Here is a 19,608-nt window from a genome sequence, read left to right on the forward strand (position 1 = left end):
ATTTTTTGTTTTTGCATAGTATTTGTTTTCAGCTGTATAGAAGCAGTAATTTTATAGCTATGTAGTTTGAATATAATCAAATGTTATCCCTGCAGAGAAATGGTTTAGTCTGTGACACATTTTGACAACCCTCAACTTCAACTGCTTCAACTGCTTCTCCCCTTCCTTCCCTGCACCCTTATGAGAGAGTTTTTGAGCAGCAGGTCTATTAAAAATATTGCCAACAACTGATCTGGTTGCAAAAGTCTTTTCTGTACCTTAGGACAAACTACAGTTTCCCTGCATTTTCAACAAAGAACAACAAATCAGTTTCATAACTTCTGCAACTAATTGAATATCGTATTCAGAGGGGGGTTTTTTTGAGGGGGGGGGGGAAAGAGGAGGGGGGAACCTACATCTCTCAATTTTTAGAAAGAAAATAAAGATAAATGACCTATCATGGCAGGTGTTAACCGTGAAGAATATAAGAAATACAACCCATCTTTTGTTATCATTTTTGCTGTAGAGATAATCATTGGCATACTTTTCAATGGGTTTATTATATCTGTGGTTCTACGGGATTTTGTCAAAACAAAAATTGTCAGCAGCAGCTTCAAAATCTTGCTCTCTTTAGGCATTGCTAATGTGTTCTTTGACTTAATTATGTCTATTGGACTGTTAGATTATTTTTATTGCCTTGGAATCTTTGCCAGGAGTGATACGGCTTACATTTTTCTATTCCTGTGTTTATTTTCTCTGAGTACATGTGCATGGCTTACTGCCAATATAAGTTCCTTTTATTTTATAAACATTTCTAATTTCAAGTCTGAATTTTTTGTTTGGATAAAAAGGAAGGTCATTGCCCTTGTACCATGGATTTTATTGGTGGACATTGTACTGTCCCTGTGTAGCAGCTTTCTTGCCAGCTTGATCATCGTGAACTCAGAACAGACTAATTCCACAGATTACTGTCCAACTATCATCACAGAATTAATGCAATTAAACTCAGCCATTGTGGCCACTCTTACAGCTGATACTATTATCCCGTTTTTAGTGATATTCGTCACTACGGTATCTACAATTACGACCTTGGCAAAACACAGTCATAAAATGGGAGAGCAAGTGCAAACTCCTGCGGCTGACCATAGGAAGGCCTATGAGAAGATTGTCTGCAGGATGATGTATTCATTGATGTTCTATGGGGGGTTCTATCCTGCAGTTCTTATACTCTATATTGTAGTTTTGTCCCAACTGCAATCTAAGATTTGGTTATTAATTATAATTGCGTCATCCTACAGCCCTGTGCAATCTGTTCTGCTTGTCCTGGCTAACCCCAGGCTGATGGAGGCCTTGAGAGAACCCTTCTTGTGCATTGATTTCAAAGACACACTGAGAACATAAAAAAGCATAACAATTGTGAAATGGACCACTGTCATAAAAATCTTAAAATTGTATATATATATATATATATATATATATATACACATATATATATATATATATATATATATATATATATATATATATATATATATATATAGATACACAAGGGATCAGCAGCTCCACGTGAGTATCCCTAATGAGGGAGGGTGTGCAGGCAAACGGAGGATTCCCCAGGTCCTCAATGCATACAACAAAGTTCCACAAAGGTTTGCAGCACACAAAAGCTCTTTATTGAGCCAACAAGATACAAAGTAGCGACAGTTTCGGGTGTCCCCACCCTTTATCAAGCTAACATCAAACAGGAAATGATAAGGTATATATAGCCACCCCTACAGGAAGTGACCTCATGGTTGCCTGAACAACAGGCCAAACAAAAAACAGGCATGAATCAAAACATATAAACATGCATAATCACACTTATCTGTGTGATGTCTGAAATAAAGAGTCAGTTTCCAAAGTGTTCCAGCGGATCCATATCGGTGTGACCAGTGGTGACCTGAAAATCACAAGAACAGATGTAAATCATAGTCTCTATTTAAACCAGAGGGAAACAAAGTCCCTAATTTATCTATCCAAAAAACTTCACGCTGTTTTAATCTCGTGATCCGGTCTCCACCTCTCCTCAATTTGGGCACATGATCAATGACCATGAATTTTAATTCAAAATCTTTGTGTCCCATTGCGGCACAGTGTCTAGACACAGGTAGTTCACTAGATGGAGTACGTGCTGCGCTCCTATGTTGTGCAATTCGGTCGCGCACTTTCTGCGTCGTTTCGCCGATATAAAAAAGCCCGCAAGGGCATCGTAACAGATACACAACATAGGAGCTTTGACACGTAAGGAAATGTTTGATCTTATACATCTTGCCCGTACGGGGATCCTCAAACGATTGGCCCTTAATCACATGTTGACACTCACTACAACAGAGGCAAGGGAAACAACCAAGGCGGGGAGTGCCCAAAAATGTAACATGCTCTCTTCTTTCAGGACAGAGGTCAGATCTCACCAATTTTTGACCAATAGTAACATTTTTACGAAATGCTGTGATCGGGGGAGAGGCAAAATCCGCAATCTCAGGGTAGGTGTTACTCAATATATGCCAGTGTCTCCTAATGATCGATTGGATTCTATGAGACTGGCCATGATACTGACAGACAAAGGGAATTCTCCTGCCTCCGGCCGCTCCGGGGTCCGGGGTGACAGATGACCGTGTTTCAGTCGAACCTGCCACCTCAGACACCAGAGCAGATGGATATCCCCTCTCAACAAATTTCTCCATCATCTGTGCCCTCCGGGCAGTGGCCAATTCAGCATTAGTGACAATCCTGTTGACCCTCAACATTTGACTCTTTGCCACTGAGCGGAAGACAGCAGGTGGATGGAATGATTCAAAGCGAAGTAATTGGTTACGGTCAGTTGGTTTGTGATATATATCTGTGGAAAAAGAGGTGCCTTCCCTCATCACGAGAGTATCTAAAAAAGACAACCGTTCCTTCTCATAGACAATGTCAAACCTGATGTTAGGATGGAACTGATTAAGTTCCTCATGGAAGGACAGCAGGGATCCAATGTGGCCCTCCCACACCGAAAAGACGTCGTCGATAAAACGCCACCAGACTTTACAATGCTGTCTAAACGACATGCTAGGGTACACGAAGCGGCGCTCAAAATCGTGCATGAAAGCACCCGCAAAGGAAGGAGCCACATTGGATCCCATAGCTGTCCCCCGTTGCTGTAGAAAGAAGGTGTCCTTAAATAAAAAATAGTTGTTACGTAAGACAAAATTGAATAAATCCTCAAAAAAGGCTAACTGAGCATTATCATATATATCACTGTCCCTTATCAATTCCAATGACACTCTAATCCCCTCTGTTTGCGGGATAGAGGTATAAAGGGAACGTACATCCCAGCTGACAAGCCAATATTCTTTGGAAGGATCAAGTGTGAGAGCTGAGACCCTGTCTAGAAAGTCACTGGTGTCCCTCAAATAAGCAGGGGTGTCCCTCACCAGTGGAGCCAAGATTTTATCTAATAAAGTGGCACTTGAAGAAAAAATCGACCCGATCCCCGCCACTATAGGGCGTCCAGGGGGTTTAGTAGCATGCTTGTGGATCTTCGGTAATGTATACAGAACCGGAGTGATTGGATACTGGACGTACAGAAAGTCATAGAGATCCCTGGCAATAATCCGGTCTCTCAGAGCTTTCTCCAGTATGCTCCTGAGTGCTGTTTTAAAACTATTGATGGGATCCCCAGGGAGACGTTTGTACACGGAACTGTCTGAAAGTTGAGAGCGTATTTCATCCTCATAGTCCTTAGTATTCATGACGACAAGGGCTCCGCCCTTGTCGGCCGGCTTGAGAATGATGTCCTTGCGAGAACATAAATTGGACAGGGCAGAGTGCTCAGCAGGAGTAAGATTGTTTTTTATGTAATCTCTAGGGGGATTTTTTAATACAACCTCAACATCTCGAGAAACTCGAGTAATGAAGGTCTCGACCCCTGCATACGTAGAAGGTGGTACAAACCTACTTTTGGGAAACAGGTTGAAAGTATGGCTAGACAAAATGGAGGATCCACCCCTTCTATCCATCCCAGGACGTAGGGCAAAATGAGCCTTTAACCTGATCTGCCTGTACAATCTGTATAAATCCTGTTGAAGAACAAACCTATCCATACTAACTTTAGGAGCAAAACCCAGACCTTTGTTCAGTAAACGTACCTCCTCTGTCCGCAGTTCAGATGTGGACAGATTGATGATCAGGTCGGACGTTGCTGGCTCCGGGTGAGTGGACGTTCCGGTATCTCCCTGGGTTGTCCCGCTGTGTTTGCTGTACCGGTGGTGTCTCCTGCCGCCCCGGTGTCTCCTCTTCGTCCCCTGCGTCTGCGAGGAGTACGCTGGCGCTTGTCTAAAAAACGAGCCGGAGTAGGTGAGGATGACCCGGAAGTAGGCACTGAAGATGTGCTGGGCGGACGCTGCGTACATGACCCCCTCACGCCACGCGCACCAGCGCCGCTCCAATTGTAGACCTGATTCCTTGCGTAGTCCTCGTTGTCTCTTTCGAATTTGTGACGCTTGCGTTCCTGGATAGTGGAGCGCAGATCCCCAATCAACTTTTCAACTTTCTCCTTCAAACTGGTAAACTCGTCACTGCTCAGAGAGGACTTGAGCTCCGCCTCCACTTCTGTAATCCGATCACGGATCACCGGGAGTTCCTTCTGGATGAAGGAGATGGTTAAGGTAATTAAGTCGAGTGAACACTTGTTCAGAATTTGAGCAAACAGAGTCTTATATTCCTCGGACTCGCTGAATAGGGTCGGTTGTAATCTGACACGTAATCCTCTGGGTATATGATGTACGCGGTGATACTCTGCGAGTGTGACACTGTGCAATTCCAAGGACAGCTGCTTTTTTAATAGTTTCTCCCAGGTCCTGGAGTTCACTGTGGGTGTCCTCTGGGTCAGGAAGTCCCGTGATCCAGTCACCTCAGTATGAATGCGTGTGGTTTCAGCATCAGTGTAGGAGAATACGCCAGCTATAGATCCACTGGGATGGGGTTCCATCGAGTACAGGTTGTGAAGCACGCTGATGCAGGGAAGTATAAACAGATACACAAGGGATCAGCAGCTCCACGTGAGTATCCCTAATGAGGGAGGGTGTGCAGGCAAACGGAGGATTCCCCAGGTCCTCAATGCATACAACAAAGTTCCACAAAGGTTTGCAGCACACAAAAGCTCTTTATTGAGCCAACAAGATACAAAGTAGTGACAGTTTCGGGTGTCCCCACCCTTTATCAAGTTAACATCAAACAGGAAATGATAAGGTATATATAGCCACCCCTACAGGAAGTGACCTCATGGTTGCCTGAACAACAGGCCAAACAAAAAACAGGCATGAATCAAAACATATAAACATGCATAATCACACTTATCTGTGTGATGTCTGAAATAAAGAGTCAGTTTCCAAAGTGTTCCAGCGGATCCATATCGGTGTGACCAGTGGTGACCTGAAAATCACAAGAACAGATGTAAATCATAGTCCCTATTTAAACCAGAGGGAAACAAAGTCCCTAATTTATCTATCCAAAAAACTTCACGCTGTTTTAATCTCGTGATCCGGTCTCCACCTCTCCTCAATTTGGGCACATGATCAATGACCATGAATTTTAATTCAAAATCTTTGTGTCCCATTGCGGCACAGTGTCTAGACACAGGTAGTTCACTAGATGGAGTACGTGCTGCGCTCCTATGTTGTGCAATTCGGTCGCGCACTTTCTGAGTCGTTTCGCCGATATAAAAAAGCCCGCAAGGGCATCGTAACAGATACACAACATAGGAGCTTTGACACGTAAGGAAATGTTTGATCTTATACATCTTGCCCGTACGGGGATCCTCAAACGATTGGCCCTTAATCACATGTTGACACTCACTACAACAGAGGCAAGGGAAACAACCAAGGAGGGGAGTGCCCAAAAATGTAACATGCTCTCTTCTTTCAGGACAAAGGTCAGATCTCACCAGTGAGTGTCAACATGTGATTGGGTGACTGGGGTTCAAATTCAAAAAAGGGGTGGAGAAACAGCCAATCAGATTTGTTTCATCTCAATGCAAATTATTGATGCCAAAGACCGCAAAGTTCACAAACTAGGTCATTGAGTAATTGAGTAATTGTGTGTTAGGGTTAGAAAAAGAGGGTGGAGCTAAAACCAGCCAAATGCATACCCGGGCAATGCCGGGCCATCGGCTAGTTGTTCAATAAATGCCAAGCTTTACACTATCCAATACAGATCCAAAAATCTGTTCCTCCCCCCAAAAAATCAGTAAGCTTTTGTTTAACCCTAGAACAGCTTTTTATTGCAAACATTCCTTTAAATTTAGAACTTTTCTAGAAACACTACAAAGCATTCTTCTAACGATAAATGCCAGGTGTACATACAACAGGCTTCCAAACATTAGAGGAAAAAGAAATGTTTTGCATAGTACTGTTATTTGGTTATACATAAGCAGAAGCAGATGGAACTCTAAAGCTCCATTGTTTGCATACAGTAAAATGATGGACAGTCAGAGTCAGAGACAATGTTTAATGTTCTCTGTACGCTCTCTGTTATGTTCATCAATGTTTCCCCAACTTCTATTACGTGATTAATAGAGAGACAGGTAATAATGCTCATAATAATAAAGTTTACATTTTTACAGTGCTTATGTTCCTGTTGAATCCCAAGCTCTTGAGAGCTGCAGCCACAGGGCATGCCCAGTAGGTCATCCTTCAGTGTCAGGGAGCCTTGCCCAAGGACTGCTTACTGTATAGGAACTGGCTAGTGTGATTTAGCCGCTTTAGACATTTTTTGTAATTTTAGAACATTCTGTGGTAGTCCTGGACAATCTTTGAGATAAACACAAAACAAAACAAACAAATCTTTGAGATAAAATAACTGTTAAAATTCAAAATAACTGAACATTTGAAATACAGGCTGTTATACTGAAAGCCTCTGTAGAAGCACAGTATTGTATGAAATGGCCGTCAGGCTATTCCCTGCACTCAGCACCCACTGTTACCTTCTGTTCTTCTCTTCAACTCATGGTATGTGCACCTGTGGTCACTTTTACGCAATGTTTTTGTATCGCTGAAGATTTTTTGAAATAAATATGTGTCTTTGCAACGGTGCCAGTGTTCCTCCTTTCATGCATTGCAACGTATAATGAAAGCTACACTATTTCAAAATGTTAAGAATAAAAGCATAGAAACAAAACAACTTGGAGTGTACAGTGTCTGGTATCCAACACCAGTGGGAATACATGTGCTGGTGCCAAAGATGCAAAAACATCCCCCCCCCCCTCTTCGTGCACGATAAGATACTCACCAAGCCTCCAGCGACATCCTACAGGCTCCTTGCAGCTTTCTGGTGTCCTCTGTGTGTGGCTCCCGGTGTGTCACCTGACCCATGTTGGGTCGGGTGACATGCCGGGAGCCATGCACCTACCTCAAAAAGCCACTAGGAGCTACAGGTTGTCACTGGAGACTTGATGAGTATGTTATGACTACAAAATCCCTCCAAAAACAGTCCATTTTATCCCCTAAGGCATGCTGGTTAGTTGAGACTTCCGGTTGCCTGAGTTTTGGATAATGGGATCTTTGCTGTTGTGCCATTTTAGGTTTAAAGATAATTGTCAAGTTGTGAGTTATTTCATCAGCAGTTCTTTGTGATTTTGCCAAAGTAAGAGTCAGTTGACATCTTTAAAATGCACTATGTCCATCAGTACAAGGGTCAAACCCAGGATCTTCAAGGTGGGGGGGGGGGGGGTGTCCTGAAAGGTCTCCCTCAGCCACGCACAATACAGTATAATAATATGGTAGGACATCATGCTGGGTACACATGCAATTTCCCTGACCAACTGACAGGATCTGACAATTATTTCCTAAATGTTCGATCTGCTCTCAATCGACAATGGGATCGATCAGGAGCAGTTTGGATACAGATAATAATGAGGACAGCCGACATTGGTAATGAAGGGTAAAGTGAAGCTTTCGCCCAACAGGAATACAGGGCTGTGCTCATACCTGACTCTGTTAAGTTCCCCAGAGCTGCTCCATGCTCTGTACAAACATTCTGCTGCCCCATGCTCTGTACACACACTCTGCTGCCCCATGCTCTGTACACACACTGCTTGCTGCTCCATGCTCTGCACACATGCTGCTGCTCCATGCTCTGCACACACTCTGCTGCTCCATGCTCTGTACACACGCTGCTGCTCCATGCTCTGTACACACGCTGCTGCTCCATGCTCTGTACACACGCTGCTGCTCCATGCTCTGTATACACACTGCTGCTCCATGCTCTGTACACACATTCTGCTGCCCCATGCTCTGTACACACACTCTGCTGCCCCATGCTCTGTACACACACTGCTTGCTGCTCCATGCTCTGCACACATGCTGCTGCTCCATGCTCTGCACACACTCTGCTGCTCCATGCTCTGTACACACGCTGCTGCTCCATGCTCTGTACACACGCTGCTGCTCCATGCTCTGTACACACGCTGCTGCTCCATGCTCTGTACACACGCTGCTGCTATATGCTCTATCCACATGCTGCTCCATCCAAAGTCAACTGTAGCAGGGAAAGAAAGTGGGGCATTGCTGTGAGCTGCAGGATACCTGAAGATATTCTGGTGTCACAACTTGTGCCTGTCTCCAGACACTGCAGCGGCCCTGGTCTGAGGGGGGATTCTGGGCAGCTGTAATCCCACCCTGCATTTGTCTATGAGTCCATCAGAAATGTTTCTAGCCTGAATGTTCACCAGGGCCTGTATTGAATTTACATTTATTTTGAGTTTTCTGCCAGAAGATTATTTTAAATGTTCTCTGCAAAATAACTTTTTGGTACTTAGCAATTGAAAAAAGTATTAAAATATGTAAAGAGTAATGTTAACCACATAACGACCGCCTAACGGCGGCTGGTCGTTTGTGGATTTACATGGAAACGTTCCATGTCAGTTCACAGAGGGTCTCTCCGCGAACAGCCTGCGAGCCTCCGATCGCGACTCGCAGGCGAAATGCAAACACGCAGGGAAGAAATCCCCTGTGTTTACCTATCGGTGATCCCCGGCCTCTGATTGGCCGGGGATCGCTGCCGTCTGATAGGCTAAAGCCGTCCTGTGCCACCCACTGTGAGCAGGAGAGGGAGGGAAGGAGAGGAAGGGGGAACAGCACTGCGGAGCGGGGCTTTGAGGAGCCCACCCCCGCTCGGCCACACAGAGCGGCGGCGATCAGACCCCCCCAGCAGGACATCCCCCTAGTGGGGAAAAAAGGTGAGAAGTCTGATCGCCCTGCCTAACACCTGATCTGTGCTGCGGGCTGGAGAGCCCACGCAGCACAGATCTGTGAAACATGGCCTGGTCCTTAAGTGGTTAAGCATATTTTGAATATTTTCTTGCTTGCTGGGGATTTAACAAAGTATTTTATTGATAAGGTGTGAAAACATATCCTGTGATATACTGAGGAGAAAAGTTAACTGATAAAAAGATGTACAGGTTATACCTATCTCTTTTTGATTGTATTGCATGTGAGTATATTTTGATGGCTAACTGTCAAACTTATATTTACTTATATTAATTTTAATTTGTAATCAAAATTATCTGAAGTCTTTTTGTACACTACTGGAAACTATTTATCTGTTTTGATTTCTACCATCCACCCTTACACTGTACAAGCTTTGACACTAAATTTTTTTAAAAAGATGGCAGAAGCCACCTGTGCATGAAAAAAACAATAGATTATGCAAAATGTATCAGAATATAGAAACACTGAATCCCAACTTAACTAAACAGCTAATTATACACTAATACTAACATATGTTCTAAAAACAAAAAAAAAAGTAGATAAGTAGAAACTAAATGGTGCTGCTTACTCATTTTCCATAGCCATTTCTTTAAGTGTTAAAGTTATTTTTTTCATTAATTTACCCCCCCCCCCCCCCCAAAAAAAAAGAAAAAAAGAAAAGGTTCTAATATTCTTATGGGAACTTCTCCCCACAACTCCTCCTCCACTCTTTTTAATACACCCGATTGCCCAAATTTTACGCACAGATATGAAATTCTCAAAAGGATGTTCCTTATCTTTTAGCCATAGGGTGCTGCAGTGCTGGATCATTGCAGTAGGCCAACTCTCTGAAGCAGGGTTGCCAACCCAATTTCTAATTTTTCCTGGGCAAGATGGTCAAAAAATCTGCACACCCAAAATTTTGGACGAACAGGGGGCAGAGTCAGGGGCGGAGTCAGGGGCGGAGTCAGTAACAGGCTTTTTTGGGGAAATTGTGAATGACACATTTTGGGTTCTCTGTGTTTTTTTTTTTTTTTTATTGCTGACTTTGATTCATACAATCCTATATAATAAAATCCCTGTGCTGCTGAGTCCTCCTGTGTCCGTGCTTCCAGACCTGAAAGTTTGTTGTCTGTGAACCTTGTTGCATTGTGGTGGGAAATAACAGCTTTTTCCAACTGCCATTTTCTACATCAAAGGACCACCATCATGAAAAATGTAGGCAGTTAAAATCTGACAGAGCTGACAGGGTTTGGGCCAGTGCATCTCCTCATGGGGGATTCTCAGGGTTTTCTTTGTTTTCAACAGCATTTCTTGAACAGCAGTCTAACTGCCAAAATATTAACCACTTCACCACTGAGGGCAGGGTCGGACTGGGACACTAAGGGCCCACCAAGGAAGTTTCAGCCTGGGCCCCCCCCCGATCCCCTCCTCCTTGCCCCCCCCCCCCCCCAGTTTGGGCTCACATACACATGTACACTAGAAATTTTGCATGAGTTTATGGTAGGGAAAAGATTGTGAGCACTTCTGAGGACAGTCTCCAATAGGGATATGTCCACATGCGGCGCGCGCAGCGATGAGTCATGGGCAGACTTAAAAAAAAAAAAAACACAACATAAGTAGCGGTGTTATTCACAGAGATTAGGTCCGACCAGATACATTTTAGATAAGATATTCAAGTAGTTACATGCCTTATGATAATTCATCAAGTAGTCAAATCGCAGCAGATTTTCCGACAAAATGCAATCAGGTTGGCGGCAGATACCCCCACAACATGCAATCAGGTTGGCGGCAGATACCCCCACAAAATGTGGGCAGCAGACACCTGAAAATCGCAATGTGGGCAGCAGACACCAGAAAATCACAATGTGGGCAGCAGACACCTGAAAATCGCAATGTGGGGAGCAATGACCAGAAAATCGCAATGTGGGGCGCAGATACCTGAAAATCACAATGTGGGCAGCAGTCACCAGAAAATCGTAATGTGGGCAGCAGACACCAGAAAATCGCAATGTGGGCAGCAGACACCTGAAAATCGCAATGTGGGCAGCAGACACCTGAAAATCACAATGTGTGCAGCAGACACCTGAAAATCACAATGTGTGCAGCAGACACCAGAAAATCGCAATGTGGGCAGCAGTTACCAGAAAATCGCAATGTGGGCAGCAGACACCAGAAAATCGCAATGTGGGCAGCAGGCACCAGAAAATCGCAATGTGGGCAGCAGTGATCAGAAAATCGTAATGTGGGCAGCAGACACCTGAAAATCGCAATGTGGGCAGCAGACACCTGAAAATCGTAATGTGAGCAGCAGACACCTGAAAATCGTAATGTGGGCAGCAGGCACCAGAAAATCGCAATGTGGGCAGCAGTGATCAGAAAATCGTAATGTGGGCAGCAGACACCTGAAAATCGCAATGTGGGCAGCAGTCACCAGAAAATCGCAATGTGGGCAGCAGACACCAGAAAATCGCAATGTGGGCAGCAGACACCTGAAAATCGCAATGTGGGGAGCAATGACCAGAAAATCGCAATGTGGGGCGCAGATACCTGAAAATCACAATGTGGGCAGCAGTCACCAGAAAATCGTAATGTGGGCAGCAGACACCAGAAAATCGCAATGTGGGCAGCAGACACCTGAAAATCGCAATGTGGGCAGCAGACACCTGAAAATCACAATGTGTGCAGCAGACACCTGAAAATCACAATGTGTGCAGCAGACACCAGAAAATCGCAATGTGGGCAGCAGTTACCAGAAAATCGCAATGTGGGCAGCAGACACCAGAAAATCGCAATGTGGGCAGCAGGCACCAGAAAATCGCAATGTGGGCAGCAGTGATCAGAAAATCGTAATGTGGGCAGCAGACACCTGAAAATCGCAATGTGGGCAGCAGACACCTGAAAATCGTAATGTGAGCAGCAGACACCTGAAAATCGTAATGTGGGCAGCAGGCACCAGAAAATCGCAATGTGGGCAGCAGTGATCAGAAAATCGTAATGTGGGCAGCAGACACCTGAAAATCGCAATGTGGGCAGCAGTCACCAGAAAATCGTAATGTGGGCAGCAGACACCTGAAAATCGTAATGTGGGCAGCAGACACCAGAAAATCGTAATGTGGGCAGCAGTCGCCAGAAAATCGTAATGTGGGCAGCAGACACCTGAAAATCGTAATGTGGGCAGCAGACACCTGAAAATCGCAATGTGGGCAGCAGTGACCAGAAAATCGCAATGTGGGCAGCAGACACCTGAAAATCGTAATGTGGGCAGCAGTGACCAGAAAATCACAATGTGGGCAGCAGACACCAGGAAATCGCAATGTGGGCAGCAGACACCTGAAAATCACAATGTGGGCAGCAGTGACCAGAAAATCGTAATGTGGGCAGCAGACACCAGAAACCCCCCTCCCTCACCTAGGGGCCCCCCCTCCAGAATTGCAGCCAGCGGCAGCAGCGGGGAAGAATCACTTACCAGCATGACGGAGATCCGTAGCTCTGTGTGCCGCTGGCTGGTCTGGTCTCTGTTTCCTGAACTGACTGTCCAATCACGCTCTCGCAGTACTTCCTGCGAGAGCGTGATTGGACAGTCAGTTCAGGAGACAGACCAGCCAGCGGCACGCAGAGCTATGGATCTCCGTCATGCCGTTAAGTGATTCTTCCCCGCTGCTGCCGCTGGCTGCAATTCTGGAGAGGGGGGGAGCGCGGAAGGGGGGCCCCTAGGTGAGGGAGGGGGGGGGGGGAGGCTTCCGCCCCTCCCCACCGATCTGTGCACAATGTCCCCCCTTCCTGCGCTTAGCCCCCCTCCTTTTTAGCACTGGGGCCCCCAGGAGGCGGGACGGCCGGGGCCCACCGATGGGACTATCGGTGGTTCGGTGGGCCTGTCCGAGGCTGACTGAGGGGTTTTACCCCCTGAGCACCAGAGCAATTTTCACCTTTCAGCGCTCCTTCCATTCATTCGTCTATAACTTTATCATTACTTATCGCAATGAAATGAACTATATCTTGTTTTTTCCGCCACCAATTAGGCTTTCTTTAGGTGGGACATTATGCCAAGAATTATTTTTTTCTAAATGTGTTTTAATGGGAAAATAGGAAAAATGTGGGGAAAAAAATAATTATTTTTCAGTTTTCGGTCATTATAGTTTTTAAATAATCCATGCTACTGTAATTAAAACCCATGAAATTTATTTGCCCTTTTGTCCCGGTTATAAAACCATTTAAATTATGTCCCTATCACAATGTTTGGCGCCAATATTTTATTTGGAAATAAAGGTGCATTTTTTTCAGTTTTGCGTCCATCCCTAATTACAAGCCCATAGTTTATAAAGTAACAGTGTTATATCCTCTTGACATAAATATTTAAAAAGTTCAGTCCCTAAGGTAACTATTTATGTATTTTTTTTAATTGTAAATTTTTGAATTTTTTTTTAATTACAAACAAAAAAAAATGGGGAGTGTGGGAGGTAATGAGTTAATTTTTTGTGTAAAAGTCATTTATTTGTATGTGAAAAATGTGTAGGGTGTAGTTTACTATTTGGCCACAAGATGGCCACAGTAACTTTTTGTTTTAATGCGACCTCCAAGCCTCCTTCCGGAAGCTTGGAGGAAGTATAAGGAGGCTGGACACGTGAGTTTTTTTTCACAATGATCGCGCTGCCCATCGGAGAGCAGCGGATCATTGCAGGGCTTAGATCAACGAACGGGAATGGATTTTCCCGTTCATTGATCTCCGGGCGAGCGGGCGGCGGCGTGTTTACTAGCGGCGGGCGGCGTGTTTACGAGCGGGAGCGCGGACAGCGGCGGGAGCGCGGAAGTATTTCTCTGTCCCTGGTTGTTAAAGGATGGAAAAACGGACAGAGAAATACGTACGCGCGGGGGTAAAGTGGTTAAGATACCAGCCAGCCTCCCTAATCACTTGCACACTATTTTGTTAGACTTTGCAACTGCTGTTAATAAAATTCTGTTGAAAACAAAGAAAACCCTGAGAATCCCCCATAAGGAGATGGACTGGCCCAAAACCTGTCTGTTCTATCAGATTTTAATTGCCTACTTTTTTCAAGATAGTGGTCCTTTAAAATAACACTATTTCCCTTTCTTTAGTCACAACCGGTATAATCGGTTTGCAACAAATATGGATAAACCACGCAGTCATCATCCTGGTCCTCATCCTCCACTTTCTCCAGCAACACCCCATCTCTGCAGTGTGTGATGCCCCTATCTATCTGTTGTCTCTCCTTTGCTCCCCCATCCTTGCACAAATCATCCCCTTATAACTCCCTCAGCCCCACATCATGATCATCGCTTTCCTGCTCCCCCATCCTAGCACACATCATCCACATGTCATCCTGGTCCTCCACTGCCTCCAGCAACACCTATTTCTAAACTGCATAATCCCCTCCCACCCTCAATTACTCTTCCCAATTTACCTGCCAGCTGCCACAGACTGTCACTCTGACGATCAATCATCATCATCATCCAACCCCCATAATTTCACTCAGCACTAAAATGACTGTGCACTCACAGAGTGTGATCCATCCACCCACCACCACAATGATACCCCCCCCCCCAATAATCAAATCTATTCAAGCCAGCAGCACCCAGCAGGGATGCTCATCCAGATTCCGTATATCTGGGATATCTGAACTCTTTTACGCTATCCGATTCGGATTCCGGATTTTTTAAAAAATCCGGATAGCTATCTGCGGATATTTGGACGCCTAACACGGATATCCGCGGATATTGCAGATATCCGGATCCGAAACCAATTACACAGATAAAATCTCCCCCTCCCCCCTCCACCCTCCTTCCTCCACCCTCCTTCCTCCACCCTCCTCCCTCCACCCTCCACCCTCCTCCCTCCACCCTCCTCCATCCTCCTCCACCCTCCTCCCTCCAATGTTTTGGAAGCATTTTAAAGGGCACTTCTTTTTTCTATCCGGATATCCGAATAGGTCAGATATCCGCGGATAATGCGTCCGGATATCCGCATGAACGCGCATATCTAAAAGGTCCGATTCGGATATCCTAACCGGATCCGGATATCTGGATATCCGAATCCGGATCAATTCGGATTTCAAAAAGTACTATCCAAGCACCCCTGGCAGCCAGGCCCAGGCTCTCTCTCTGCCTGTGACCCTCCGCCGCCCCATACAGGTGGGCACTCACTCACACAGGGTGGGTGATCCTCCTACCAGCGTTCATCTGCGGCTCCTGAGTCCTGGTCATCCTCCTGATTCTGACCCATCCTGGTCCTGGAGTGAGGCGGGCAGACAGCCAGTGTGGGTGGCAATGGTTGGAACATGAGCACACAGCCACTGCACTGGACAAAGTGTCACTGACGGTCGGTGGCAGGCAGTGGTGCCTCAGTCTCAGTCAGGCAGCCCCAGTGTATGCTCTGTATGGCCATGGCTGCTCCTTCTTTCCTTCCTCGTTTCCTTGTGGTGCCTGGCTGGAGGATGTGACATACGGGTGGGTGGGCCCAGCTGCCTTTCTTCTAATTGGCTGGAGAGAAGCACAGCTGTCGTTTCATTGGAAGGAGCCAGGGAGGTAAGAAGGGAGGGGTCAGGGGACAGAGAGGAGGACCTGGTTTAGCCGCACTAGCCAGCCAGCCTGTGTACAGCGAAGCGCTCATGCGCAGAAGCCATCACTGTGAAAATGACGCTAATTGGACGGACGCCTGATCTCAAATACAGACAAGTATGGCCAGTGCCTTTTTGGGGTCATAAATACGGACTGTCCGTATACTGTATATACGGATGCTTGGCAACCCTGCTCTGAAGTGACATTCCTGAGGGGACATGGCAATCAAGCTACTCCTCCCTCCCTCATTGCTGAGTGGTTGAGTGGGAGATCAAGAACCAGAGCCTGAATGTTAGCACCTAGATGAAGACAATTTTGTACTGAAATTACAGAGGAAACATAGAAATCCCTCTCATACACTGTTCCTAGCACAACTATATCACAATGCCAGTGTCGTGGCAGGTAGCAAAGAAGAAAACACAATGTGTAAATCAACTTGGCTTTACACTAGCTTGTAACCTATAATGCCTTCAAATATGAAAAAGTGCTATTATTTAATAGTAATTATTTACATAGCATCAATATCTTCTGTAGTGCTGTGCATAGTATACAATAAATGGAGGCAGGCATAGATACATGAAAGATTCAAAACTCTGTACAAGCTGGACGTCCAGCAACACAAATACCTGTACATACAAAGTTGATGTGTGGTTTGAGACATCACCATATGTTCATACAAGAATAAGAAACACTAGGATGGGGGCATGGCCTATGCAGCAGAGGAGACGGACGCGCAGTAGCCGAGCTCCCGCATTAGTGCAGACAAAGCGGCCCAAAGCAATCCCGCACCGCGAAGATATTCCCCCAGGATGGCAGAGGGAGAAGCCATGGACATCGCCTCCACAAACAAGCAGAAGAAATCTCCGCAAGCACCGAACAAGATCGCGGAATTATTCCAACCTCGCGGCAACCGCCGCTCCTCACAGGCCCAAGATGGCGCCGGCCCAGACACAGCCCAACACTATGCGAGTGACTCCAACAGCGAGGGAGCGGTGCACCCCAATGAGGAGACACAAGTAGAACACCCATCTCCTTCAGATAGTCCGGCAAAGTCCAGACCCCGGAGAGACTCGTCAGAGGAGCCGGTAAGCCTGTCCCCTGCTTCATTCCCTAACGCAACTGGCGCATTATCTATGGAGGCCTTCCAAGCGGCAGACACCCCAGCCACACAAGCCTTCATAAAAGACATTCTCATGTCTTTTAGAGCCTCCTTAATGGCAGATATAGCCACCATCACTAAAAATTTACAGTCTGAAATAACAGAATTGGGAGACAGAGTAAGCTGCACAGAAGCAATTGGGGACCTCATCAGAGAGCATAATGTAGCGGTTGACTCCGCAGCAACTCAATCTACTGACATAGCATGGCTGAAAGTTAAAGCAGCAGACATGGAAGACCGCAACCGACGCAATAACTTGAAATTTAGAGGAATCCCCGAACAAATTCAACCCTCTGAGCTTAAGCATTACCTCCAAAACCTCACTAAAACGGTTTTACCTGACACCCCTGAGATAGAGCTAACAATAGACCGGGCCCATCGCCTTCCTAAACCCCAATATCTAGCTGACTCAATACCGAGGGATGTCATTGCACGCTTTTTATTTTACCAGGTAAAAGAGTACCTTCTGGGAGCTGCTCGAAAATCAGGCACATTTCCTGACCCATATGCCAATATTCACTTATTTGCTGACCTCTCTGCCCATACTCTGCAACACAGGAAAGAGTTGCAACCCTTTACCAAAGCATTAAGAGATTTGCAAATCCAGTATAAATGGGGATTCCCCACCAAACTCCTTTTCTCCTACAACAACAAGCAGTATGCAGTCTCATCTACAGATACCGGCTACAAGCTCTTCAAGGAACTCCGCATATCTGTCCCGGAAACTACTTCCTCAACCTCTCTCCATCCTGGAAGAGCTAAACTGACCTATGAATGGCATAAACAAGGGAAAAAATAAGCACATAAACAGCAAACTTTATCTTTTACCATTCTCTGCACTAAATGGCCAACACTCTGTGTCATCCTAGAGTTAACTTTTCTTCCCCCCCACTGAGGTGTGCACGTCTGAACTATGGCACACCTGCCCCACTACTGTCGGCGTAGAAGTACCTTACACCTACTTAACTACACCAGTGTGTTGTGATCGAACCACTCTAGTGATCACAATACTGCTGTTATACTTGTTCAATCATAGGTTTGAGTTCAGGTTGATTTCTTTGATTTTTATTTTCAATGTTTCTACTGTTTTTATTGATTTCAATGTTCATAACATTTCCACTGTGATTCATGCAAGTTATGATGTGACGATCTATATAGAATGGCTCTACCCCGGTATAGGTATATCCCAACTGAGTATTGACTCTGATTATAAATGCCCTTAGATATCACCTCATACAATGTTCGAGGCCTTAACTCACCGTACAAGAGAGATCTATTCTGGTCTGAGGTCAAAAAATTCAAATCCCATATTGTTTTTGCTCAGGAAACACATTTATTAGAAAAAGATTCCAATCTGTGCAAAAACACTGTTTCCACTAATATACCATAGTACATTTTCAAAAAAAAACAGAGGAGTCTTAATGGCTTTCCACAGAGATCTTAAAGTGGAACCACAATCTGTTATACTTGACCCCAATGGGAGATATATAATATTCGTCGGTCACATAAACAATGAATTATTAACATTGGTAGCTATTTATGCACCTAACACCTCCCAACGAGCATTCCTACAAAAATTATGCGGTAAGATTGAACCCATCCAACAAGGTCGACTCCTAATAGGAGGAGATTTTAATGCTTGCCCCTCCAAGTTGGACACTTCCTCTAAAAACCCTCAGCAAACTACCCTCATAGACAAACAAATGATATGGAACGACCTTTATGACCCATGGAGAATTTTGCATACCTCAGAGAGAGACTACTCCTTTTTCTCTCACGTAAACAAAACTCATTCCAGAATAGATCTTTTTTTAACAGATAAAATTATGTTGCAAAACATCTTAGATACCTCCATAGGTTTAAAAACTTGGTCTGACCATGCGCCTGTTCACATCACAATTGACGATAACCTTGCCCTAAATAAACCATATTTCTGGAGATTGAACAACTCACTCTTAACAAATAAACCCTTTCAAGACAAACTAATATCGGAAATTAGGGAATTTTTTGAACTTAACTGTTCACCAAACATGGCCCTGACATCTATATGGTCTGCGCATAAGGCAACCATTAGAGGTACCCTTATAAAACAGGGAGCTTACATTAAGAGGGAAAGGATGGAGAAATATAATACATTGCTGGAACAAATCAGGGGAAAGGAAAAAATCCATAAGAATCACCCTTCTGCAGAGATTGAACGAGAACTATTCTCCTTAAGACAAGAGCTCAAGTTATTATTACAAGACCAATACCTCCATATTCTCCAGAAATCTAAAACCAATTTTTATTCTCAAAGCAACAAAGCGGGGAAATACTTAGCCAAACTATTAAAGCACAAACAGTCTAAATCTAAAATCCACACCCTAACACACCCCGTATCGAAGAAGAGCATTTCCAACCCAAAACAAATTGCAGACCTGTTCTGTGACTATTATTCTAAACTCTACAACCTAGCTTCTGACAAATCTATCATTCAACCTACTGAAGAGACTATCTCTTCATTCCTGAGCTCTCTAAACTTGCCTAAGGTATCCTCCTCCCAATTAGAAGAATTAAATTCTGCCTTTTCAATTACAGAAATCATTAAGACAATCAAATCATTAAAACATGAAAAATCCCCAGGCCCTGACG

The 19,608-nt window shown here is 44.9% G+C and overlaps 1 protein-coding gene across 1 annotated transcript; it reads left to right on the top strand.

Moving 5' to 3' along the window:
* Positions 1 to 438: 438 nt before the first annotated feature.
* Positions 439 to 1,380, top strand: LOC137526040 (taste receptor type 2 member 13-like). Its single transcript, XM_068247251.1, has one exon. The coding sequence runs from the start codon at positions 439 to 441 to the stop codon at positions 1,378 to 1,380; it is 942 nt and encodes a 313-aa protein (XP_068103352.1).
* The last annotated feature ends 18,228 nt before the right edge of the window (positions 1,381 to 19,608 follow it).

The sequence above is a fragment of the Hyperolius riggenbachi genome, chromosome 7, assembly GCF_040937935.1.
Source record: "Hyperolius riggenbachi isolate aHypRig1 chromosome 7, aHypRig1.pri, whole genome shotgun sequence".
NCBI classification, from domain to species: Eukaryota; Metazoa; Chordata; class Amphibia; order Anura; family Hyperoliidae; genus Hyperolius; species Hyperolius riggenbachi.

Coding starts and splice junctions, on each gene's coding strand:
- LOC137526040 (XM_068247251.1), top strand. CDS start 439: ATGGCAGGTGTTAACCGTGAAGAATATAAGAAATACAACCCATCTTTT.